Below are 26673 nucleotides of genomic sequence, written 5' to 3'. Positions count from 1 at the left end.
GTACATATAGGAGGTTCGTGTACAAACGCCCATATAAATAAGCTGCCATTGGACGCATATGGAGGGCTCGCCTGAGTCCATAGCACTAAGTTTCATCCCAAAATTTCTCCAATCATGCAATCATGTCTATGTCTCAGCACCCTCTAACAGAATCCAAGGTTTTGAGAATATCCGAGAAACTTTTTTTTCGAAAAAAAAAGTTCGAAAAAAAAGACATAGACATGATTGCAAGATTGGAGGCTCTAGAGCCTTCCAGAGCTGAGATATGGAGATCCCACAAAGCATTTATTCCATTTATTCCATTGTGGCAAATAGAGACTCGCAGACAGTGAAATTTTGGGATGAAACTTGGCGCTTTTGCATCTTTTTGTTTGAACGTTTTCTGTTGGGGGATAACGCATTACAAGTAACATGCACAACGCATTCAGATTACTTTTTTGATGTTACGAGTAAAGAAACACATTACAGTAACGTGCATTACGTAATCAGATTACTTTTTGATGTTAGAGTAAAGAAACGCATTACAATAACGTGCATTACGAAATCAGATTACTTTTTGATGTTACGAGTAATGTAATGCATTACAAGTCACATACATTATGTAATCACATTACATTCTAATAATACAAATACATTTATTTACAGTCAAAAAAAGTCACTGCAGATTAAGTATTTTCAAAAACAATATTCACAGTATAAGTATGAATTGTAGCTGAAATGTAGCCATTGATGCATGAGGTCCATTATAGTGGACAGATGATTAATCAGATTTTTCTCCCAATCTAAAATCAAAACTTGGAAAATGTAACTGTGATAGGACTCATTAGATATAGCTTAATGCTGCAATATATTTTTTACCTACAAGAGTCTCCTAGGATAGAAGGAATGGGTGGTTATTCCGGAGCAACTTGGCATTTCTGACTGACCATTGGCCATCTTGGATTGGAGGGGGAAAAATGGAAACACAACGGCTTGCCACTTGGTTGCAATGAATAGGATGATGCACCAGGGTGGGTCCACTGAAGAGGATGATGTGCAACTATGCCATCAAAACCCGTGGAAATTTAAGAAAATGCTTTTTAATATTGACCACTATGCATGAAAGTGTTAATCCATATAAAACAGCGCTTAATTGCAAAGTAAGTTTTGGTGCTACTGCTATCATTACGTTAGTAATTCATTAAGTTAACTATAAAGTGTCGCTATGCTGTGAGAAGGTACTCCTTTGCAGAGATCCCAACCCTAACTAAGCAAGATGAGCAAAATCTGCGCAGAATCGATCACCGGTGATCAGCGCGAGATGCATGCCGGTTAGAAATGTGTCCGAGTGCGGTCCGCCTTGCTCTGATGTCAGGCTGACATATGTCAAAAATCTCTCGCGAGCGCAAGGCGCACTTGTCGGATTCTGCTGTCGAGCGCAGTTGCCCTTCACCGACTGCGCTGATCAAAAGCATGATGGGAAACGACTTGCTGACGACACAGCTTAATGTTCATTGGTTTAAACAACCGTGATGTATTGTTCTCTTTTAAAATGTTTGATTTTAAAACTCTGATATCATGTTTTATGTGTATACGTTATGTGTGAATATTCCCAAACTATCTAACAGTGCGATCTCTATGGGTTATGCAATTTATTTTTAATAAAAAAATAAAAAAATAAAAACACATATGTCTGTATTAAATGTAGCCAAGTGGAATAATCATTACAGAATGACATTTGACACAAATTGGTCGTGGTCCCTTTAAGAGTTTGTGTTGCGACGCTCACTTTACGGCATTGCCTCCTGCAGTGTGCATTGCGCTAGTTTTGAGTGAAGAGAGAGCAGAGATTGCACGCTAGAGCTCCCGGTTTTGATCAAATACACACCTAGTTAAGGTTTGATGAGATCGTCTTTCAAGGACGCCTGATAGTTTGTGTGCGCTGGATCTGGGTTGATCACGCGTGAGACACGTGCAAAGACTGGGTATGTGTTGTAATAAATGTTAATTCAGTTTTGTTTGCCTTATTCAAAGTCCAGCGTGAATGTTTAGATGCAATGTGCATGTTAAAAACAGTGGGTTCTTGAGACATTTAATATCTGTTTAAGAGCTATTGAAACTTATTGAATGCTGTTTGAACAGTGTAATTCATTTCTCTTTATTTAAAGTGTGTGTAGATAACTGTGAAGTTTAATGGTAGACTAATGTACTGTTTTTCATTTGACTATTAGCCTCTACCGTATTTCATTTCCGAAATTGTGCTAACTTATACAAGTACTTTGTTAGCCGAATGCATTTCATTCTTCGCATTGTATTTAATTTGATTTGACTTAAAATTGTTAACCAATTGTCTTTCATACCAAATTAGTACACCAAGAAATCAAGGACTAGTTTGTCATTTAAATTGTATTATTTTTGTTAATAAATATTTGCTCCTTTCGACCGCTGTCCTTCATAGAGGCAGCAGCCAGAATAAAGCCCCAAAAGTAATTTTTGTATCCTGTGTTGTTTCATTTAACCACTGGTTACATAATTTGGTACCAGGAGTGGGGTATCTGGCTGTTGGGAGCTTATAGGTCAATTTTGTTTATTCGGTTTGAAATACGGTAGAGGTGAAGATAGGTTTCTGTGGAACGCGGAGTGGAGGCTGTCTTCTGGGGTCCAGGCAGTAGTCCAGTGAACAGAAGTCGGTTGGAGGTGACTTGGTGGTGACGATACTGCTGGAGGAGAGAGGAAGAGTGCTTTATTTCCACCGGAATCCACAGAGTGCTGTGTGTGGAGACACCTATCCAGAGACAGTCTAAGAGAGATACAGAAGTATCCAAAGAATTGAAAACATATCCTTTTGCTTCCAAAAGAGTGACAAACTGATTAAGAGACTGGTTTTGCTCTGTCAACTGTTTTTGTCCTGTACAGCTGAGTTAATTCGTACATTTGAAAAATGTCACAGTCAGATGATGATGCTTCAGTTACACATGAGCATGATGATGCACAGGGTGCAGGAAGTAGTACGCATGACATTCAGGGACAAATTAAAGAACTTAGCCGTAAACATGAAGAGACTAGAGCAGCCATTGCTAATCTGAGCAAAGAGCCATCCAGGTCTTATATTTATGTACCTAGAGAACGTCAGATACAACCATTTAGTGGTGATTTAAGCAAAGATGGGAGAAATGTTGACGAGTTTATTGAAGAAGTAGAGAGGGTGCTACTGGTCCGAAATCAGACCACAGTGGATCAGTTAGACTTCGTCCTGTCACTCCTAAGAGGTGCAGCTTTAGAGGAGGTCAGACTACGAATGGGGAATGAGTCAGACGAAACATGTGACCTTTTTGACTATCTGAGAGCAGCTTTTCGAGAAAAGCGCAGCATATCTCAGCTATTGCAGACCTTCTATAGTCGTAAGCAAATGGAAGGTGAAGATATCCGTGCGTACTCGCATGCGTTGTCACAGATTCAGAACTCCATCCTGAAACAGTCACCAAATGCAATGGCAAACGTGAGTTCAACTATTCGGGACCAATTCATTGAGGGCATTAGAGATGCTAGCCTCAGAAGAGAACTTCGGAAGCTTGTAAGAGACAAACCAGAGTCCACACTTATTGATGTGCGTGACGAAGCCCTCATGTGGTTTTTAGAAGATCCAAAGCCTCGTGTCACAAAAGTGGTCAGCAGTCGAAATGTTGTTTCTGAGACCCCTGAAGCTCAGTGTGCTGCTATTAATGTACCTGAAACAAAACCAGTTAATCTGGAAGATGTTTTGAAAATTGTAGCAGAACAAGGAAAGGCTATAGGGGAGCTTACAAGAGCAGTTGAGAAACTCACAGCACAGGGCAGCAAGTCAGAACCTATAAACCAAACTAGACCCAAGGTGCAACCAAGGTTCACAGAAGATGGCCAACCAATATGTTTCCGTTGCAATGGTGTAGGACACATCGCTAGGAGGTGCGTGAGGAAAAACAGGCAGGCTGTCGCAGAGAATGCTACTACCTCTGTACCGCCGGGAAATGCCCACCCTCGTTTGCTGTGAGCCAGGCAGTTCGGGGGCAGTCCATTGGCTCAACTAACATGGATACTAGCCGTGACAGACTACTCGAGCGTGCTGTGGGAAAATGTCCTGTTGCTAACCTCAGTATCAATGGAGTGAGCGTTGCTTGTCTACTGGACACAGGGAGCCAAGTCAGCACTATTTCAGAGAGTTTCTTCAGGGAACACCTGTCTGGTGAAGATAAAGATATACTTTCAACAGCAGGCTGGTTGAAGCTGACAGCAGCTAATGGTTTGGACATACCTTATCTTGGTTACCTGGAGTTGGAAGTCAAAACCATGGGTATGGTCCTTCCAGAATGTGGCTTCCTGGTTGTCAGAGACACACAGAACTCCTCTCTAGTACCAGCACTAATTGGCATGAACATTATCAGCAGATGCAGGCAACTGGTCCATGCGGAGTTTGATACCACACTTGGTGGGAAATTGCAATCAGATTGGAGAGAAGCATTTCAACAGTTGCACAGTGCCCATAGCCAAGAGAAGAGAATAGCTGTACGGGTAGCTGGAAAAGACATGATCCACATACCTGCTTCTTCAGTTGCCACCGTGATGGCCAAAGGTGTGAAAGATGTGCTTCATGATGGTTCATCTGATTTCCTGTTGGAGCCCATGAACACACCATTACCGGGTGGACTCATTGTTGTCCCTTCTCTGGTGTCGTCAGAGACATCGTTGTTTCCTGTGCAAGTGGTGAATCTTTCCTCAGAAGACATCTGGTTACAGGCCCGAACCAGGCTCGGGACTTTAACGCATGTTGAGAGTATGAAGTTAAATGAGACGTATGAGGTGAAATTCCAGCGTGTTTCAGCTGATATGGAGGAGATCACTGTTAATGCCAAAGGCAGTCAGGTATTGGAGAACAGCACAAAAGAGTTCCTCAGTAAGCTTCATATTGGTGGCACCATTGAGCAGCAGGCAGCGCTGAGTGATTTGTTAATGCAGTATTCTGATGTGTTTGCGCTCGAAGATGAAGACCTTGGTTTTACCGATAAGGTGAAACATGAAATCCATGTGGCCGATGATGTCCCAGTGACACAGCCTTATAGGCGTATCCCACCCACACAGTACAGAGAAGTTCGAGAACACATCAGTAGGCTTCTCAAGAAGGGAGTGATTCAAGAAAGCACCAGTGCTTATGCTTCCCCTATTGTGCTAGTGAGGAAGACGGATGGCAGTCTCAGGCTATGTGTCGATTACAGACAGCTCAACGCTAAGACCCGCCGAGATGCATTCCCTTTACCCAGGATAGATGAGAGTTTTGATGCTCTTCAAGGAGCAATATTCTTCTCTTCAATTGACCTGGCGAGTGGATACCATCAGGTTGCTGTTAACGAGCGTGACAGGCATAAGACTGCATTTACAACTCCCTTTGGGATTTTTGAGTACTCCCGTATGCCTTTTGGGGTGTGTAATGGGCCATCAACGTTTCAACGCCTGATGCAGACTACAATGGGTGACCTAATCTTTCAGATCATGCTAGTGTATTTAGATGATATACTGGTGTACTCTGCCACTTTTCCAGAGCATTTGCAGAGATTGGAAATAGTCTTTAAGAGGTTGAAGGAAACCGGCCTTAAAGTAAAGCCTGAAAAGTGCCACTTCCTGCAGCAAGAAGTAACCTTTTTAGGTCATCGAATCTCAGCAAAAGGTGTTGCTACCGATCCAGGGAAAATTGAGGCGGTAAAGCAATGGAAAGTCCCCAACACTGTAAAGGAATTACGCTCGTTCTTAGGGTTCTGTAGCTACTACAGAAAGTTCATCGAGGGTTTTTCTAGGATTGCTGGACCCCTTCATGATTTAGTGAATTTGTGTATTTCCCAGTTTGGCAGTGCGAGGAAGGATTTTAGTGCTTTGTGGTCATCTGAGTGCCAGTCAGCATTTGAGCTCCTGAAAGAGAAACTCACCTCTGCTCCTGTGCTGGGTTATGCAGACTTTAGTCTCCCGTTTATCTTAGAGACTGATGCGAGTAATGAAGGTCTGGGAGCAATACTACACCAGCAGCAGGGCGAGTCTAAGAGAGTCATTGCATTCGCTAGTAGGAGACTTCGTAAGGCGGAAAGAAATGACCGAAACTACAGCAGCATGAAACTGGAGCTGTTGGCCCTTAAATGGGCCATCTCGGAAAAGTTTCGTGGTTATCTGCTGGGCTCCAAATTTGTAGTTATCACAGATAACAACCCTCTGTGCCATCTTAAAACAGCCAAGCTCGGTGCAATTGAACAAAGGTGGGTCGCCCAACTAGCAGTTTTTGACTTTGAGGTGAAATATCGCCCTGGCCGACACAATGCAGCTGCTGATGCTCTGTCTAGACACCCTTCAGCAGGGGAGCTTACCATTCCCGACGAGTATGACAACTGTGTTGCTATTTGTAATGTCGTCAACAAAGGGACAGTCCTGGAGCCTGACTTAGTGATTGCTGGTGAGAGCTGTTGCAGGGTCAGACAAATTCGTGCCTTGGATTGTGGAGAAAATACAGGCAATGACAACCAGGGAAGTACGCATACCATGCCGGGCTATAAAGTAGAAGAGCTGGTAGATTTCCAGAAGAACGATCCTACCATCAGTTCTTTCAAAACCTTCTGGGAATGCAAGAAAAAGCCCTCCCACTCTGAAAGATCTCGGCTTTCGAAGTCTACCTTATCTCTAATAAAGCAGTGGAAAAGTATCCAGGAACAAGATGGGTTGCTTTATCGCTTTGTGAAGGATCAACATCAAGGTGAAATTAAACAGTTACTCCTACCTGAGTGTTTGAAAGAACCTGTCCTCGAAAGTGTGCATGAAAACATGGGACATCAGGGGATTGAGCGCACCATTAGTCTGTTGAGACCGCGATGCTTCTGGGTGGGAATGTACAATGATGTGGAGCAATGGATCAAAAAGTGTCAGAGATGCATCCTAACAAAAATGCCACAGCCCAGGATACATGCTCCAATGAAGCCCTTTCTAGCGTCCAGACCCCTTGAAGTAGTGGCAGTGGATTTTACCGTGCTTGAACCCTCCTCTGATGGTCGGGAAAGTGTGTTAATCGTGACCGACGTCTTCACAAAATTCACACAAGCATTCCCAACTAGAGATCAGAAAGCTGAGACTACCGCTAAACTCTTGTTGAGGGAATGGTTCATGAAGTATGGCGTACCTGAAAGATTGCATTCTGATCAGGGAAGAAATTTTGAGAGCGAAGTGATTGCTGAGCTGTGTAAGATGTATGGTGTGAAGAAAACCCGCACTACACCCTACCGGCCTCAGGGTAATGCTCAGTGCGAGCGTTTTAATAGAACGCTCCATGATTTGCTACGCACGCTTCCCCCTGAAAAGAAAAGACGCTGGCCAGAACATCTTGCTGAGTTGGTTTATGCATACAATGTCACGCCACATGCGACCACTGGATACTCACCATACTACTTACTTTTCGGAGTCCATCCACATCTTCCAGTCGATACCCTGCTAGGTCATGAACAACCTGTGGACAGAAAACAAGACTGGTTAGTGGTTCATCAGGAGAGATTGAAGGAAGCACACAAAAAGGCAAGAGAATATGCTGAACACAAGGCCGCTGAGAGGTTAGCCCCTCTGAATGACAAGGTGTATTGTCCTGTGATCAATGTTGGTCAGCAGGTGTATCTGCGTCACCGACCTTTGGGTAGGAATAAGATACAGGATTCATGGGGTCCTACCGTATACAAGGTCATAGATGTGCAAGGTACCACACACACCGTTGAGCCTCTTGAGGGTGGCCCTATAAAGAGAGTGCATAGAGCTGACTTGCGACCCTGTGTCATTTATACTCCTGAGCCAGAAGTGATGGAGAACCATCCTCCTTCAACATCACAGCCTAAAAAAGTTTCTGAACTGGTTGGAGTGCATTCTGATCCTGATTTTGTTGTGTTAGAGGAAGTCACTTACCCCAGTTTTCAAGAGACAACACCAATTGGAAGTTCAGCGGAAGAAGACGAAGCACTGGTAGATCAATCCAGCTTTGTTTCAACTAGCACTGAACAAAAAGATTCTATGCCTGCGCAGATTGCCCCTGACACTAGCCGTGCTCTAGAAGTGGAAGAACCAGTACTGAGAAGGCCTGTACCAACGCCTAGGAGAACAAAAAGGGCCAATGCTGGTCTGCACTCGAACCCCTTTAATGAGCCGAGATCAGCATGTAATGCAGTGTCACTTAGCCCCGAAGTCTTTTCTCAGTTGTTAACCAGTTTAGGCAGTGTGTTCTTTAGAGAAGCTGTCAAAGAAGTGAAGAATATGTATTAGTCATCGAGGACAATGACATTTAGCAGGGGAGAATGTAGCCAAGTGGAATAATCATTACAGAATGACATTTGACACAAATTGGTCGTGGTCCCTTTAAGAGTTTGTGTTGCGACGCTCACTTTACGGCATTGCCTCCTGCAGTGTGCATTGCGCTAGTTTTGAGTGAAGAGAGAGCAGAGATTGCACGCTAGAGCTCCCGGTTTTGATCAAATACACACCTAGTTAAGGTTTGATGAGATCGTCTTTCAAGGACGCCTGATAGTTTGTGTGCGCTGGATCTGGGTTGATCACGCGTGAGACACGTGCAAAGACTGGGTATGTGTTGTAATAAATGTTAATTCAGTTTTGTTTGCCTTATTCAAAGTCCAGCGTGAATGTTTAGATGCAATGTGCATGTTAAAAACAGTGGGTTCTTGAGACATTTAATATCTGTTTAAGAGCTATTGAAACTTATTGAATGCTGTTTGAACAGTGTAATTCATTTCTCTTTATTTAAAGTGTGTGTAGATAACTGTGAAGTTTAATGGTAGACTAATGTACTGTTTTTCATTTGACTATTAGCCTCTACCGTATTTCATTTCCGAAATTGTGCTAACTTATACAAGTACTTTGTTAGCCGAATGCATTTCATTCTTCGCATTGTATTTAATTTGATTTGACTTAAAATTGTTAACCAATTGTCTTTCATACCAAATTAGTACACCAAGAAATCAAGGACTAGTTTGTCATTTAAATTGTATTATTTTTGTTAATAAATATTTGCTCCTTTCGACCGCTGTCCTTCATAGAGGCAGCAGCCAGAATAAAGCCCCAAAAGTAATTTTTGTATCCTGTGTTGTTTCATTTAACCACTGGTTACATAAAGAAAAAAAATATTGATAAACATGTATTTGGAATGGAATTAAATAACAAGTACTTTGGGTGTCTTGGTCATTTTATTTATTTTCATATAAAAGCAACATAAATTGAATTACATCCAGTTTATTAGCAACACGTGCACGAGCGTGAATCCCGCGATATCCATCTTTGATCTCACAGGTGTCAGATCCACTACGAGAAGAGAGATCTGTCTGGCTTGCCTGCGCTTTTTTCACTCCTCCTCTCACTGCAGCCGCCTACTCTCGACTACATTTCAGGCGAGGCAAGGCGCATCTCAAACAAGCCTATTTGTTCACCACACCTGCTACTCTCAAATCGCTCTCGCGGTACTTTGATGTCACACGTCACAGTCACTTGGCGTCGGCGCTGTATCAGAGCCCGTCTACTGGCTGTATCAAGTCGGACAAAATTTCTAACCGGCATGCACTGCTTCAAGTCAGCCGTTGAATCGGTCTGCGCATAGCTGCATGAAGTCGAACAAGCCTTTCAACTCTCCTAGCCGCTCTCACCGTCCAAGACGCGCCGCGCCGCCCTCGCCGGAGCTCGTCGCCGCCTGCGGTGTGAACGCACAGAAAGAACAAAAACAAAAACCAGAAACAAACGAAATTTTAACAGGAGAATTAACAAAAACGAAATCAAGTTTAAACATTCTGAACAGAAACGCTTATTTGAAATTAGTATAGGTTAACGTTATTTTATCATTTTGTTTAAGATTTTTATTTTGCAGTCAACCAATCATGAATTCAAATATAATACGGCCTATGCAAATATAACACAAATATTGGCACATCCAACGTGAGTGAAATGTCAGTTGTCATGTCTGTCATCCTAGTCGCAAAGGTGCTGGCATTAGCTAATATGTAGATATTTGCCAGGTTATCCAGTGTGGTGTATTTTTGAAAGCTGCGAAAATTGCAGGTTTGTGTAGAACCACCACTATTCAGGATTTTTTTTTTTATGACTCCCTTTTGAGGCAGTAAGTGCATTGCATTAAGTTTTATCAACTTACAGATTAAAAAGGTTATTGTAGCTATGTGGGTGCTCAGTTTTTCCTGTCGTTAAAATATAGGCCAAAATGTTGTGTTATAAAAGATGAAGTGCTTTGCACAGGCTCTATTGGCTATATATGACTTACACACAAACTTGTGTTTTGAATAAAGAAAATGCTGTATTTATTCAAATAACCAGTTTTTTTTTTTTTTTTTACCCTTGGGTTGCACTACAAACAAGCAGAGACAGTGTCCAAAATGCGGGCACCGCACTTAATTCACGGTTGAGGCGGGTGGAGCTACTGAATGAGGTTTTGCTGACAGTTTGAGGATGCAGTTGAGTTACGAGCTTTAGTCACTCACCATCATGAACAGCGCTGTGGCAACAGTTATTTAGCTTCCTGGGCTCTACCATCTCTCAGGACCTGAAGTGGGACAATCACATTGACTCCACTGTGAAAAAGGCCCAGCAGAGGTTGTACTTCCTTCACTAGCTGAGGAAGTTCAACTTGCCACAGGCACTGCTGGTTCTACTCAGCCGTCATTGAGTCTGTCCTCTGCACTTCAATAATTGTATGGTTTGGCTCAGCTACAAAATCAGACACCAGAAGACTACAGAGGACGGTTCAGACTACTAAGAGGATTGTTGGTGCTCCCCTGCCCACCCTCCAAGAATATACATCCAGAGTGAGAAAAAGGGCTAAGAAAATCACCCTGAATCCCTCACTGGATTTGAACACTGAGCAAAGATCAATATCACTTATATTTATTTGACAATACCCTACTTCTTCTTATTCCATTATTTGTATATAGCACAGCTGTACATAAAAATGTCTCTTTTTTATTTAAATATATGCACATACTGTGTCTTATTCACATATATTTTTATTTTTTATACTATCTGTGTACTGTTGTTGTCTCTGTGTACTGGAAGCTTCTTCGGATGTCACCACAACAAAATTGTGTGTCCAAATGCATAATAAAGCTCTTTCTGATTATGAGTTTGTGATTTGTGAGGCTTTTTGTCTATTTTAAAGCAAATGGCACTGCAAAACCAAAATAAATGCATGCGCTTTTATGTTCAAAGAACCAAACCAGCTCAATAAATGGAGTCACTAAGAGCTATCTGAATACCTGACAAGAGACTCCATTAAATTCTGCTGAGTATAGAGCATACATCTCCTTAATGGATTGATTTTTATACATTTGACGAATATGGACTTCTGTGATAACAGCATCATCCATCTGGGCTCAGTTGAGCTGTTCAGCATGATGACATGCAACCACTGCGCCAACTGACACTATCACTCTATGCTGATGACTGCGCTGTGACAGAATAATAGTGGTAAAGGCAGATGTGTGTATCAGTTCATTGTTTTATTTAGTTCAATTTATGAATTAATTTTTATATATATATATAGATATATATATATTATATAAGATTGATCAATGTTTAATCATTTTGACCTAATTAAAAGTATTTTCGTTTTAGTGTAGACAAAGGGAACCCAAAATATTAATATCAGATATTATATATAATAAATATAATATATGTAATTAATATTTTGCCTGTTCGCCTTTCTGAGTCTGAGTTTGCAGGACATTTTGTTGTACATTTTATGTTTATTGTTTCTGTGGACTTTTATCTTTAGTTTGTTTCCATTTCCTGTTTTTAGTTTTGTAGTCTTTTTGTAGTTCTTTTGGTTCCCCTTGATTGTTTGCGCCTGTGCCTTGTTATTAGTTTGTAAGTTGTTTCTCGTATTATTGTTGCTTGTATTCCTACCCTTCATCTTTCCTGTTTTGTTAATCGAAATACCTGCACTTAGTTCCTCGTCTGCCTGCCTTCCTTGCCTCCTTACAGTAATAAACAGGCCAAAGTAATGCAAAACATTCATTGCTCTTTACAACATTAGCATAATGTGGAATATTATAATATTAGCTTTGGATGGAAACTCCAATTGAAATTAAAATTTAAGAGACATTCCGAAGGGCAATGAAAGAAAAATGGCAATAATGTATTTCATTATTTTTCTAAACCAAACGAACCATGAAAGTGAGAAGCACCTTTCAATTACATTCGAAAGTTTCAATTACACCTGCAAGATAAACTAGGCTAATGCCGTAAGATGATATTCACAATCACGGTGAGCTGCTGAGAAAAGTCTATTTCTGCCTTACATTATTACTTTGTAGGAAAAGGGAATGGCTGTGAATAAAATTTATCCATTAGGGAGTTTAAACGCTGTGGGAATGGTGTTCTCTGAGATGCCTGCCTGCATCTCATCACAGTGATATTTAGTGCAGATGAGAACATTTAAATACTGGCACAACACCCCCTTAGACATAATGTCTGACACACTTCTGAGATGGAGGTTCCATTTAGTGCTTCATTCTGTAAAAAGACAACTATTTGCAAATGACATTTAGTCTCATGTAGCCTATATACCATTGCTTTACATTGCACATTTTAAATGACTTCGTCCTAATATTGGATTTTGATTGACAACCATCATCAGGACCCTTAATCCTTAACGACTGTAAGGCCGATTATGAATGTAATTTGATACTTACAGTACAACTGATCATGCCCAAACGTGCTGAGTCGTGTTCAGTCGGTGTTCAGAGTTGGTGTTTAAAATTTGCTGCAGTCGTGGAAACAGTCTGTAAGTATGTTCAGTTCAGTGTTTCAGCAAGTCATTAAGAGTGTCCCCGGCATTAAACAACGTTAAGAGATTTGATTCCCAATTTCTCAGGGAATAGGTTATACACATATTCATAAAATGGACTTTAAGCAACTTTATGTTGCTTTGGATAAAAGTGTATGCCAAATGAATACTTATACATTTTCCAGGCTGGCTGGAGTGTAAATTAATATTGATCAAACCTGCTCTCCATACACTGCATGAATAAAATATTGTAGTATGTTTTCCATCATGTCATTTAGCTGATAATTATGCTTCCATGCACTCTCTGAAAGCTTGAAATAGCCTTGATTATTAATGACACGTTATAATCTTTCTGATTACCAACCCAGCACTTGTAAACATTTGAAATTGATAGAACAAATCATGCAGCAGTGCCATTAATCACAGACCACAGCTGTTATTGTGAATGAGATTTTTTCCGGGGCCTGGATGGGGGGAGGGGCCACTATGGGAGGCTCATCCGTAAAACATGTCCCAGACCATGTGTGGTTTGAAAAAAGTATTACCTGTAATGAAATTTGGACATACAGTACGTCAATCACTGTCATTTGACATGCAGTCATTTGCGTCAATTCACAAATCTTCTCGTGGCCTCATGGGATAGTAAAGTGTCCATCGAATGCACACTTCAGAATCTCACCGGAAGTATTAATCCGGATACTTTTTGCCTACTGCCTACTACATACTATGTGTATTTGGACTACATTGTTGGTGTACTTTTCCCCCTATCATATAGGGAAGTATTTGATTTCGGACGCAGCATATGTGAATTTTATTGTTGGCTCTACCTCAGGTAAAAGTATTTGATAATTGTTTGTAATAAATTGATGTCACACACATTTTTTTTATTATTATTATTATTCAAATAGATAAAACAATGTATTTAGTGACAATGAAAATGACTTGAATACCACTTCTATGATGAACATATTTTCAATTTCTGAATTAAAAGTCTGATCATTTTTAAGATGCTTAAAAAAAAAAAAAAATGCCTAGGTGCTGTATAAAAGTTCAAACAAGAAAAAAAGTAAAGTTAAAAAGCTGGATTTTTTTTGGCCAAAAAAATCATCATCTTAAAAAAAAAAAAGAGAGAAGAAGAAGCAATATCGTTTTAAAATATTATAAATACTTGAAAGCTATTTGACCTCCAAATCTATGTCAGTGTGGCATAACATGCAGGAAGCCACTTTAATATATCATGTCACAGGAAAACCATAAAGGAGAGAGGACTGATGAGTCAAGGTCACTGAGTATTAAAATATAATCACATACTGTAAAATATTTATTCTTTTCAATGAAAAAGCACATTCTATCCAGATTAAAGTAAACAGGAACTTGTGAAAAAAAAAAAACCTTGAAATATATATATATATATGTGTGTGTATACATATATATACATTGTATATATATATACAAAACCAAGTTGTGTGTATACTCCCGTGCACTCAAAGTGCAAAGATTGATTGATTTAAAAATGTAATGACATGAATCATTTGCATATTCTTATTGGCCAGTTTGACTTTAGGCTGACCTCTTAGATTAGTATTCTGAATATAAATAAAATATTTATAACATTATACATTATATAAACATTATGAACATTAGAAAGAGTTAAAAAAACAACAGCATTTAATTGTATTGCTGTAGGACCTGTGACAGACCGCCACTGCTGCTTCCAGTAGGGTACACAAGTCAGAAAAGAGGAAAAAACTTGTTAGTGCTGGGTTGAGTTCAGGGTTCAAAACAATTTAGACATTCAGCTGTGCTCTGTGTTATTCGGTGCAAACCATTTACTCAGACCCATGTTAGGACTCATTATTCAGTCTGAGATTACTGTTAATGGTACATATTTTCAGGGAGAGAAAACCAGCATGCATCATAGTTGCTCTCCTGAGAGCATCTAAAATGGCAGGTTATATTAATTCAACATGGAAGCTTGTATTCATCCGAAGTAAACTGAATAAAGCAATTTTTGTATGCATGTACCTCTCTAAGTTCATAAGTTGTAAAAGTAATGGCAGCAATTGTCAGAGCAGCTTTGATGCGGCCTGCTATTGACCTGCTTACTGATGTCAAGTGATGCATTGTTCAGCATTTGTTGCAAGCATGATGATGCTTATCAGACTCTGAAATCAGTTCACAGAGACACCCTGATTATCTTTGCAAGCATGCATTAAAAACTATTTATTAGGAACACAAATCCAGCTGAGTCAATGCATGAATTAATTTGAGCCTTTAGAGTGAGTTGATAATGTGTTCTTGTCATGTAGAGTGTTGAGGATACTGTAGTAGAATAATCTTTTTCACAGGATTCAGACCAATTGCTGTTGTAAAACCATTGTCTCCACCGATTAGTCGAACAACCAATCAGCCGCTGCTTTTTAAGTGACTGGTAATTGTGACCAATGTCTCCTTATGCCCTCTGGACTGTGAGTTTATATAACACCACAATGTCAAACTCCTAGATCCAGCACTTCTTGCTGTGAAAATACTATGAAAGTAAATGTATTAGTCTGATAACTTACCCTGTTATAAGGACTTGTATACTGTGGCGAGTTATCAGACTAATACATTAACTTTCATACTTTGAAAGTTAAAAGGATAGTTCGACCAAAAAACAAAAAAACAACAACCCTGCAATCTTTTATTCACCCTCATGTCGTTCCAAACCTGTATGAATGTCTTTATACTATTATAAGATATTTTGAAGAATATGTCAGTTGTGTTTGTCCATACAATGAAAGTCAATGGGATCCAAAACAACACTGAACTCCACTGACTTCCATTTTATGGACAAAAAAACAAAAGAAAAACAGACTTTTTACAAATATCTTATATGTTCCACATAAGAAAAAAAGCCATGCAAACTTGACTCAAGGACAAGAAAATTATGACAGAATTTTCATTTATGGGTTTACTATTCCTTTGCAGTAGCACATAGTTGTTCTTCACGCAGTCAAATTTAAAGTCAGGTCAGGCATATTTGTGGCAGTTCTGAGGTCTGTAGGTGTGTAAAGCTCAGATGAATTGGTAATCGCCTCAGGCTTCAGACAAAGACAGCTGAGGCAGAAGGGGCCACACAGGATGAGGGGAAATGTGCTGTCTTGTATCAATGCTTCTGCTATTCCCAAACTGAAGTATGGATACACAATGAATGACTGCAGCATAGAATACATATGAAAATCTCAGGGTTTTTACTTCACGGTGCAAATAAAACATAATTTTGGAGACAATGCAGAAAAAATTGGGTTATATCATTCCAAATGTAACCCTTCCATCTCATATCGTGAAACAATGCACTTCAAATATATACTACAAAACTCTTAAATTAAAAACCCATTTCCCAGCTGGAAGCTAATTTACGTTCCTTATTGCATCCATACATCTTAACCTTATTACACATGTACTCAATGCAGACAATACCAATGAGTACACAGCCAATCTCAAAAAAGCCTTAGGTAAAGAACGTGCCGCAGCTGTTGTCTTCATGGGGTCTGTGATGTGCTCTCTGATGATATTGATTCATACTCTCTGTGAACATCTAAGCAGCCGAAGAGGGACTCTAGAATGTTCAGTACACTGTTCTGGATGGAATCCACTTGTTCCGCTGGGCAATACTCATCCAAACTGGATCTGACAAGAAATTGAAGAAACATTTAAATCTTATTGTATATTACAAGATGGAAATTATATCAGTTGATTTCACGCACGCACACGCACGCACGCACGCACGCACACATATATATATATATATATATATATATATATATATAAAACAATAATACACGTACATACACTATCATTCAAAAGTTTTTGGCCAGTTTTTTGTTGTTGTTGTTGTTGAAGAAATTAATACTTTTATTCATCAAGGACATTAAATTGATCAAAATGGACACTAAAAACTTTTATAATAATAATACATTCTTGTTCTTTTGAATTTTCTATTCATTAAATAATCCTGAAAAAAGTATCATGGCATCCACAAAAATATTAAGCAGCTCAACTGTTTTCAACACTGGTAATACAAAATGTTTCTTGAGCAGCAAATCAGAAAATTACAGTGATTTCTGAAGGATCACGTGACACTAAAGACTGGAGTAATGATGCTGAAAATTCAGAATTCAAATTACATTTTGAATATTATATTTTGAATTAAAATAATATTTAATTTACAATATTACAGTTTTTAGTGTATTTTGATCAAATAAATGTAGCCTCTGTAAGCATAAGATGCTTAAACATTAAACTTTAAACATTTAAAAATCCTCAGACTTTTGAAGTGTATAATAAATACATATTAAAATATTATACTATTTTACATATATATATATATATATATATATATATATATATATATATATATGCAATTTTAACACAGGTCCTCTTGCATTTTGGTTAGGACCATCACTAGTGGCCACTCAAAAAAATTACTAAATAAATAAAAAGAATGGTGCATGTCGGCCATGGTGATGCACCATCAGTCAGAGAACTGGGTATTAAAAGATAATGAAAAATATTCTCATGGACCATGAAGGGTTGAGCTCCCTCTGACTGACTGAGATAAGAGTGTGATTGATGAGTGTAATGTTGAGTCTATTCTCATTAAAAAACACACTAAACAGATCACTGAGACACAAGTCTCACATAACACCATCTGTCTCAACTGCACAGATACAAGCATCTGCTTTTGGGGCCAAAGAACATTCATCAAATCATACATTTCAATGCTAATTAATGCAGACTGAAAAGAAAACAAGAAATATGATTTTCTGATGCTTCTCTGAGGGGAAAAAACAAAACCAAATGCTGTTAACCCTAGAGGATGTTACAAATCATTAGTGAAAGATTAAAGGACCCGATGTACTTTTCAAAAGGAGACACAGAACAGACAGCTATGAGCTCTAATGACTAATGTACCGTGATACAGTGACAATGGTGGGCTTGGGCAGAGCTTCCAGGAAGAGCTGTACGGCCGTGATCATTTGCTGAATCTCCTCCTCACTGCTGATGTGGTGAGGGAGCTCAGAGAAATCACAGGTCAAGCCTGCTTGATGCACCTAGATTCAACGCCACAGGCAAAAATGATATCAGTCTGTGGAGCTGGCAACATGCCTCAGCACTACAAACCAAATGAAACAAATTTGTTATTATTCATGTTCTATTTGGGGACCCTCAACACAGGGTTCCTACACATTTTCCATTTCAAAATGTTTCCAGACTCAAATTTACGAACCTCTTTTTAGACCATATTTAACAAAAACAGTCCATACAACATTTATATTTTTTCCATTGGTTTTCTTGAAGTGATGAACATGAACATGAATGCACTTCCATGATCAAAAGAAACCTAAAACACTTTATAGCATCCACATATTCACCTCTGACACATCACTTTTATATTGTAAATGCGGTTTGATGTTGCACGATCACCAGACAGCAAAGTACAGTCGGATTTAGATGATTGTTTGTTCCTTTATTTGCTGCTGGTTTGAGTGGCACATTCGTTCAGTGAAGTTTAAAAGCGACTCGCAGTTTTGCATAATGAAAATGTGTGCCTTGAAGTCGTGTTTGACAATTACTAAGCGATCACAACATTTTTGCCATGAAAACACTCTGCTTGCTTGTATGATAAAACTGCGTAGGAACCCTGTCAATAGCTCAAAAACATACTTAACAATTAAATATCAGGCTGATACTTCATTATTTCTCCTCATCACTGCAAAACATTCTTTTTTAATCAGTATTGTGCATCTCATTTTTCATAAAAACTATCTTTGAAACAAGATATATTTACCAAAGATATTTACTTGTTTTAAAAAAGTATATCTTGAATTACATTTATTTTTCTTAAGGTTTTATCATAAACTATATATATATTATATTTTTCTTGTCATTTAAATTGAAAAGGAGGCTTTATAGATGTTTCACTTGACAATATACCTCAAACATCTTCCAAGTTCCATCAAAATATTTTGCATTGTTTATGTTTGGGGTCTCATATGACAGCTTATTATTTTTTTTTAACATTGTTCAATTTCAACTTGACCCCAAACAAAAACAACGTGACTAGAATGGATATGAGCCACATTTCTAAAAACTGCATGCATGCTCTACAGTAAAATAGATGGATCTCATCTGCCAACTGGGTTACAATTATGCCAGAGGAACTTTAAAAAAAAACATGAAGGTCAAATAAGAGGAAACTAATTAAATTTTTAGACATACATCAGTGTAGTCTCTGAAAGCTTAAGAACTATTTGAGTTATCTGGAATTACAGACATTTCAAACATGATTAAAACACACATATACACACACACTCTTCACCATTTCATAGTCCGGTGACTGTGTCCGATTCTTAAGGCTGTGTACAAGTCTGACTAGAGATTGCATTCTGCAAAGAAAGAAAAAAATCAATGCATGAGGCTGTCATCTCCTGCTTGATCAAATACATCGACCATATACCAATCAATCGAGTCCAATGGTGTGCTGATATGGAGCTATAATCAAAAAGCACAGAGCCTGTGGCTCTACATCCTCAATGAAATCAGTAATGCATACCTTGGGTTTGCTGCTAAACGTTCAACAGTTTCCTGGCTGTCATCCTCCACCAGGTCAGCAAATGCAGCCTCAAGGTCTTCGAGCTGGTGTGTGCGTCTCTCTACACAATCTAAAAGCTCCTCCTGAAAACCAACAAATGGAAATGTAAAGACCACCTTGGTAGTACCTGTATTTGCCACCTTGGAAAATGTGCCTTCTTGTCCTGTATTTGCCATAATACAATGAGGTCCAAAAGCCAGAGACCACACTGAACATAGAGGATAGCATTTATACCTCGAAATAAACCTGCATGAAAAATAAATGTTTAAGATTCTACACTATTTCTATGCGACTAATCAAAATTAAGTACATTACTGTTTGGGATCAGTACGATTTTGGACACTAAATTGAACAAAAGTGACAGTAAATATTTCTATTTCAAATAAATGCTGGTCTTTTGATTTTTTTTTCCATCAAAGAATCCTGAAAAAAAAAAAAAAAGTATCATGGTATCACAAAATCAGCATATTAGAATGATTTCTGAAGGATCATGTGACACTAAAGACTGCTAAAAATTCAGCTCTGCCATCACAAAAATTAATTCGTTTTAAAAAGCATAAGATAATTCTTTCATAAACATTTAAAAAATATTACCAACCCCAAATTTTGAATGATAGTGTAGGCCTACTGAACATTTGTGATTGTGACAACACTAAGTAATTTAAGTTTACCTCTGAATCAACTCTCTCATTGTCATGCCGATAATATAATTTGCAATTAAAATAGTTTTAAACTAGAAAAATGCAAAACAGATGCATTTTCCCTAGTATTTGTCAGCATTCAAATGTGATAAGATAATAAGATTTCAACAATTCAAGCACAAATGATAAAACAGTTCTCAATGATTTTGATAAAAGCTGTTGTATACACAATTTTTACCACACATAAGTTGAATTAAACATTAACTTAGAGAGTTCAATCAATCAAACTTTATTTATAAAGCACTTTAAAACAACCGAAGTGGACCAAAGTAAGACATTAAAGACATATGTATAAAGCATATAATACAAATATAACAAATCAAGAGACATAAAACATAGGAAAAATAAGGAGTTGTCAAAACATTATTGTTGTTGCCGCCACAGTTTTATAAAAGTAAAAAAAAAAAAAAAAGAGATATTTAGCTTCACTCCCAGAAGGTGTCTAGGAATGTCTAAAGCCTCACGAGTCACGACTGAACGAATGCCTCATGATTAGTTATGCTACATTTGATTAGGAATCTTCATTACCTCACTTGGATCCTGCTGTGGCCTGCTAAAGCTGTATAACTCTTGAAGAAGATCATACTCTTCCTGTAAGATGACAACAGTGGAAAACAGATATTGAATATAGATATATAAAGATATTGACTCCATATGAGTCGTGAAGAAACCATTTCCATTTAAACCGTGGAATCAATACCTTCCATTTGTCTATAAAGTTTTTCTATATCAGTGTGTAGGTGTGAGAATGTATGGAAAGTTAAATGTTATCGCTTGAGGAACAACAAAAAAGACTATAAAGATTTGTGTGCTTGACTCACTCTACCTGTGTATACATCTCCTTGAAAGGGTTCTTACAGGAGAAAAAATCCAAGTCAATGTCAAGTATGAAAGGGTCAGTTTTCTCTATAACTGCTAAAAGCTTGTCAGTGATGTAGCTTGTTGAGCCCTCATCAGCCTTCATGACCGTGTCAATGACGTCTCCTGATGCTGTGCTGCCATCAAGCGGTTGAGAAGAGGAAGTGCACGGGGTGTCCCTTTTGAACGGCACATCACCGTCTTCCTTTACAGCTGCTTTGGGTATTTTAGCACCGCTTTGTCCATTTTTATGCTTTCTTTTCTGCAAACTGTTGGCAGGATCCACTCGAATGACATCTAAATGTAATTTTTGGGGGTTTTCCAGCTGATCCAGCGGAACGTAAAGAGCGTCACTCAAAAAGTAATCGTCTCTGCATGTCACCCTGCAAAGAGAAAGAGATTTCTTTTTTAAACACGATTCTAACAGTACAATTTTTCCTGACAGGGTGGAGGTCTCATTCTTATTAATAGTAAATGAAGGTCTGCTGCCATCTCATGGCTACATGCTGATCTGCTGCACCTGACCTGATGGTGGTCGTGGATGAATCTCTCCCCACACACATGGAGTGCTCCCCTTCTTTGATCTGCTGAGCCCAGTACGGATGCAACCAGGCTACATGGGATACGTGTCCAGCATAGACCATTGGCATAATCCAATTCTCTATGCTCAGCTCACTGCAAGAGCAAACAAAAACATGTCAATCTGTATATTCACTGTTGCAACTAATAATGTGAACACATACCAGTGGGGTTTAGTCTCAACAGCATGAACTGCCTTTTTAAAGTTTCTCTGATTCTAATAGACGGAGGAGTATTCATGTTTTTTATTCATTTGTACAGGCATTTATGGGTGTCTCTTTAACTATGAGCACATTTGGCTTTGTAGACACTGGCATGAAGCAGAAGTTGCGGTAGTCTTTTCTTCGCTATTGTGACATATCCAAGTCCATAACCAGATATCCAGCATCTTAACTAAGAAAACAATGTAGGGCGGAACTTGATTTTGTCCATTGGAAATGGATTGGATCGTTGTGGTTTGCTATTGCTGTGATCTCATGTGAGTGACAGGTTGTCCCGCCCTCGCGCCAGTAAACAAGTCATCAGAGAAGAAGAGTCGATGCAAGAGGGAGGGGAAGTTATTTTGATTAAAGATTATGAGGGCACATGAAAAAAAAAAAAAAAAAAAAATTAACATAATGATGTGCACAGATAAATTATTTATAATAAAAACAACAATATTCCATAACATAATAAGAATTGTCAATTTTGATTTCATGGTGACTTTGACAAACAAAGCCCAACAGTGGACCATTGTCCACTGATTTGTCAACTTTGTAACAACTCAAATAAAAACCATAAACAAACATTTTCATTACTTGAAATAAAATAAACGTAAAACATTTGAATTTATTTTATTTCTTCTAGTTCCAAGGCAACATTTCCAATAATAAAAACTATATAGACGACAAAAACACACAACACAATACTAAAACTAACTAAAATGAAAATTTCAATGGAAAATATATATTTTTTTAAATTATAAAATTTTTTATAAAAACTAAAATAACAATGCTTTGTAATTTCTCTTAAGATCATGACCATTTCCACCACATCTCAAATGACATATAGCATTATCTGGTTAAAAAAAATACATTTTAAATGTTTTTGGAATAAAATGGATGACTTCTTTCTCCTGCTAAATCCTTATGCTTAGCTAGCATAATACAGTCAATTAAATATTTATTTTCATTTTTGAGGGAGAATAATTCGACAAAAGTTTAACTTGATTGGATATATAAATATATATATATATATATATATATATATATATATATAAATAAACAAAATCTGTACATAAAATGTATTTTACAAATTAAAAAGTAGCAAAAAATACATTATGATCTCAGTAAAATGTTTCCAAGATTAATGTAAAATAATTCAATCTGTTTAATTAAAAACAAAACCCCTCTGATCTATAAAAGCATCCAAAGTTGATGAAAAACCCTTATAAACTCACCTGAGCAGAGTCTCTTTGTCATACACCGTATCAGCAGGCATATTCACAGGGATGAGGAGATCAGGATGTGAGTCCAAATGGACCATTTTAATGTCCTTCATAGGAATATGTTTAGAGCCGATGGCACGATATATGTGTTGTACAACCTAAAGCAGGTGGAAATTACATTTCAATAACTATTTTTGTCTTTCATAATTGCTTTACAAGTTTAGTAGGTGACATATCATTCAAAACCTCCGTCTTATTTTCTTTTATTGTTTATATGCAGTCATATGCAGTAACGTTAGTTGGAGTTAGACTTAAAGCCCCAAATCAGCAAGGACTGAAGTTATGTCCTGTCTACCTCATGATGATCCTCCACAATCCACACGGGTAGTTTAGAATACACGCGTTTCTGCGGGGGAGTGCTCATTCTGAGAGTGGTTATTAATTCCTGTCTTGTTTTAAACTATAACAGCATTTGTAAGATTAATTAGTGTTATGATATGCCGCTGCAAGCGGTGCACTGTGCGTCCTTGTTTTTCGACCGGGTGGAAACAACTCGAGCAAGTTTTGAATTCCTACGACAAGCCAGCCTGAGACAGGTAATATAGCTGAATATATTCAGATAAATGTTTCTGATTTGAATGATGTGGCGGCGATAAAATGGCAAACATCTGTGTTCCACAGAGGAAAGGAAGTAACACATGTAAGGAACAGCATGGGGTTGATACTGTAGTAAATCAGAAATATTATCCAGTTGCTATACGCAATTTTAAATTTTGCATTTCATCTGAATATCAACATTTGTGAGATTTAGTCAGTCGAAACAGTTTTGAGGTTTCAAAATTGATCCAATTTTGTGTCTCTGGAAAATAGTGATCTATGACATATTATGTTGAATATCAAAGTCTATTTGTTAATAATGGATTTGAGGAAACATAATGTTTTTAGAATTGTGGAGTAAAAGTTATGTTAATAATGAATAATTATTGTAATTAATGAGGTTACTATTCAGTATTTCCATGAATTATATGTACATTTGATTTCAGACGTATTTGCTTTCATTAAAACCTATAGGTCAGTTGAGTGAAATCATTCAATTTGCATTCATAGTGTTGCTATTATGACAATCTTCAATTAAAATATGGCCAATTAAATAAGTAAATATTTATATGCCTGTATATAAGTCAAAGAATACTTTTACTTTTCAGATGAATCTCTTTTACTGTGCTTTGGCTGTCATCGGTTATTCAATTATTATTAAATAATTGTCAATATAAAATTGTAAATGCAATAGTTTATTAGCCTAGTATTCTACATTAATGACGCTTAAAAATATATATAAATATTAATAAGAATTATATCAATGTATTAATTCTGTAAAGGATTAAAAGTAAAAGTTTAAAAGTAAATCCACATTGTTCTTAAGGGGGGTGTCTTCCCCAATCTTCCCCTATACCTTATGGCAGAAAACTGAATCATCAAACCTTTCAAAGGTAAATCACTTTTCATTTACATCGCAGTAATGCATACTGAGGATAAAATAAAAACAGGGTTTTGTTAAAGAGATTAACTTCACTATTAGAAAAAATGAAGAAGTATTTTATTGGTATACAACAGCTTGTTGCTGGGGCAGTACCCTGAAAAGATACTAATATGTATCATATAAGCTATACTAATATGCACCCATTTGAGGGTACCTTTTTCTGACAATATATTCAGTCATCCATGTTAATTAAAATAACCTTTGAGTTGAATGCCTCAGTCAATGTAAATCACTTTGAGTTATATGTAATTAGGCTTAGGCATGTAGTGTACAAATAGAGGAGATTCAGCTGTGCCATTGCTATTATGTGGTTGTCCAAATAAAACTATGCCAAGAAAAAGCATAGATAGGTCTACAGGTCACAAAAACTCAAGTGAAGAAGCAGCTATAGCTGCTATACGGATCTACAGACAGCTCTTGCATTGGTCTGTCAGTTATATATCAATATTGCATAGTGAACTGGCTGTCCTTGAGCTGAAGTTTAACATTTATGAAATGTATAGTGCCTTCAGGAAGTATTCAGGAAGTATCCCTTGAGTTTTCACATATTGTTCTGGGTATATCTCTCAATTTTATACACCTGAAGTGTTTTTTCTTCCCTGAATAACACAATCATTCAACATTTAAATTATAAACCCAAAACATGTCACCTTGAGCATGTCAGTCAAGGCAGTCAAATCAAGTCTTCGCAAATCCCACTGTACTGTACAATTCGCCTTTGAGTGCCTTTGAAGTCATAGCAGCCACAGTTGATTAATGTGAGAAATAACGAAATACAATAAATACTAAACATGGATGTGCAGTATGCGTTGAATAAAGTTAACAGAGGGTTGTGGAAAATATAAATATGCAAATGTTTTTGAGTAAAGTATGCCAAGTCAAATTGAGGCCATTCAATGCATGTCTCTTGAATAGAATATGCTAAAGGCACATCATCTTGACTCAGGTTTCATCAGATGCCAGTTTTATTACAAGAGTTTCAGGTTTTGTTGCAACAAAACCCCATCTATGACGCAACAAAACCAGACCTCTCCATCTGAATAGAAAGCACATCTTCTATCTAGTATAAACATGGATAAACATGTAGATTCACTTTTAAGGGAACAAAATTTTCTATTAAATGTTTGCATTTAATAACATCTGACCTTAATTTTGACTACTGTGAGACTTTGTAGGGTTGGGAACCAATTAGGCCATTTCCAAAATAGAAAAGGTGTTGGGAGGTACATACAAGACAGAAAATGAAAAGGAGAAATATAACCAATAGGACAACAACAGTCACAATTACTTAAGACACGACTTATGCCTTACTCAATGGCTGGTGTCGTAGATGGTCTCCTGGTCACTTGTGTGTTAATTGCCCTTCATGTACAGTTGCTTATTTTCCACAGGCAGTTTCTTGACTGACAGCCAGACTGATCTCTTGTTTAAGTGTTTTTTGAAAGACAGTGATATGCAATTAAGCAATTAAACATTAGCGCATTCAGAATAAACACAGATGTATCTTGTTGCGTAAACACCTATAATCCATAAGTAATTTTCAGATTTTCGACATAATTTATGAGTACTATACAAAATTGCTTTTACAGGAGCGAAAGGAATCCAATTTACAAATGCTTTAGCTACAAAACAAGAAGCAATCAATGTGTGAATACATTTAAAGCCAGTAAGTAAATCTTAGACTTAATGGTGATGTCAAGCAGTTTTGCCTCCTCCCATCTGATATGCCTGATTTTTGGGAAGCAGATACTGCAAAACATTGTGGTGTGAATGAGGTTTTTTTAATGGGAAATTGACCAATATCTCTTATTAACAAATGCTTGCAAAGAAAGCATTTGTTTGCTTAAAATCAATATCAAAATCAATGTACCTGGAGGTACTATTTTCTTGAGAAAAAGAAGTGCACTTAATTTTATTGAACATGCACTTGTAGTGTACTTTAAAACTTAAAAAAAAAAAAAAAAAAAAAACCTGCTCTTTGTAGATAATATAATATAATTGAAATAAAAGTCCACGTGTGTACTTTAAGAGAATAGATTTCTTAACCAGCTGGGCCTCTTCGGTCAGAGATGACAGAAAAATTGTACGTTTTGAAATTATTATTTTTTTTGC

At 37.6% G+C, this 26673-nt stretch overlaps 1 protein-coding gene across 1 annotated transcript; it reads right to left on the bottom strand.

Annotated features, from left to right (window-relative positions):
- Positions 1-16036: 16036 nt before the first annotated feature.
- cUnh5orf22 (chromosome Un C5orf22 homolog) lies at positions 16037-23595 on the bottom strand. Its single transcript, XM_084411139.1, has 9 exons — positions 23377-23595; positions 23034-23179; positions 21542-21691; positions 20985-21399; positions 20687-20749; positions 19419-19540; positions 19185-19251; positions 17777-17916; positions 16037-16492 (listed from the first exon to the last, which is right to left on the bottom strand). Exons 1-9 carry the CDS (start codon positions 23443-23445, stop codon positions 16345-16347), a joined length of 1320 nt encoding a protein of 439 aa, XP_084267265.1. The 5' UTR covers positions 23446-23595; the 3' UTR covers positions 16037-16344.
- Between the last annotated feature and the right edge of the window lie 3078 nt (positions 23596-26673).

The sequence above is a fragment of the Rutilus rutilus genome (assembly GCF_951802725.1).
Source record: "Rutilus rutilus genome assembly, chromosome: 6".
NCBI classification, from domain to species: Eukaryota; Metazoa; Chordata; class Actinopteri; order Cypriniformes; family Leuciscidae; genus Rutilus; species Rutilus rutilus.
Note: the sequence above shows the minus strand (reverse complement) of the source record. Positions and strands in the feature narration are given on the sequence as shown.

Coding starts and splice junctions, on each gene's coding strand:
- cUnh5orf22 (XM_084411139.1), bottom strand. CDS start 23,445: ATGAGCACTCCCCCGCAGAAACGCGTGTATTCTAAACTACCCGTGTGG. Junction 21,400..21,541: donor TCATCCACGACCACCATCAG/GTCAGGTGCAGC, acceptor TTCTCTTTGCAG/GGTGACATGCAGAGACGATT. Junction 16,493..17,776: donor ACCATTGTCACTGTATCACG/GTACATTAGTCA, acceptor ATTTCTTGTCAG/ATCCAGTTTGGATGAGTATT.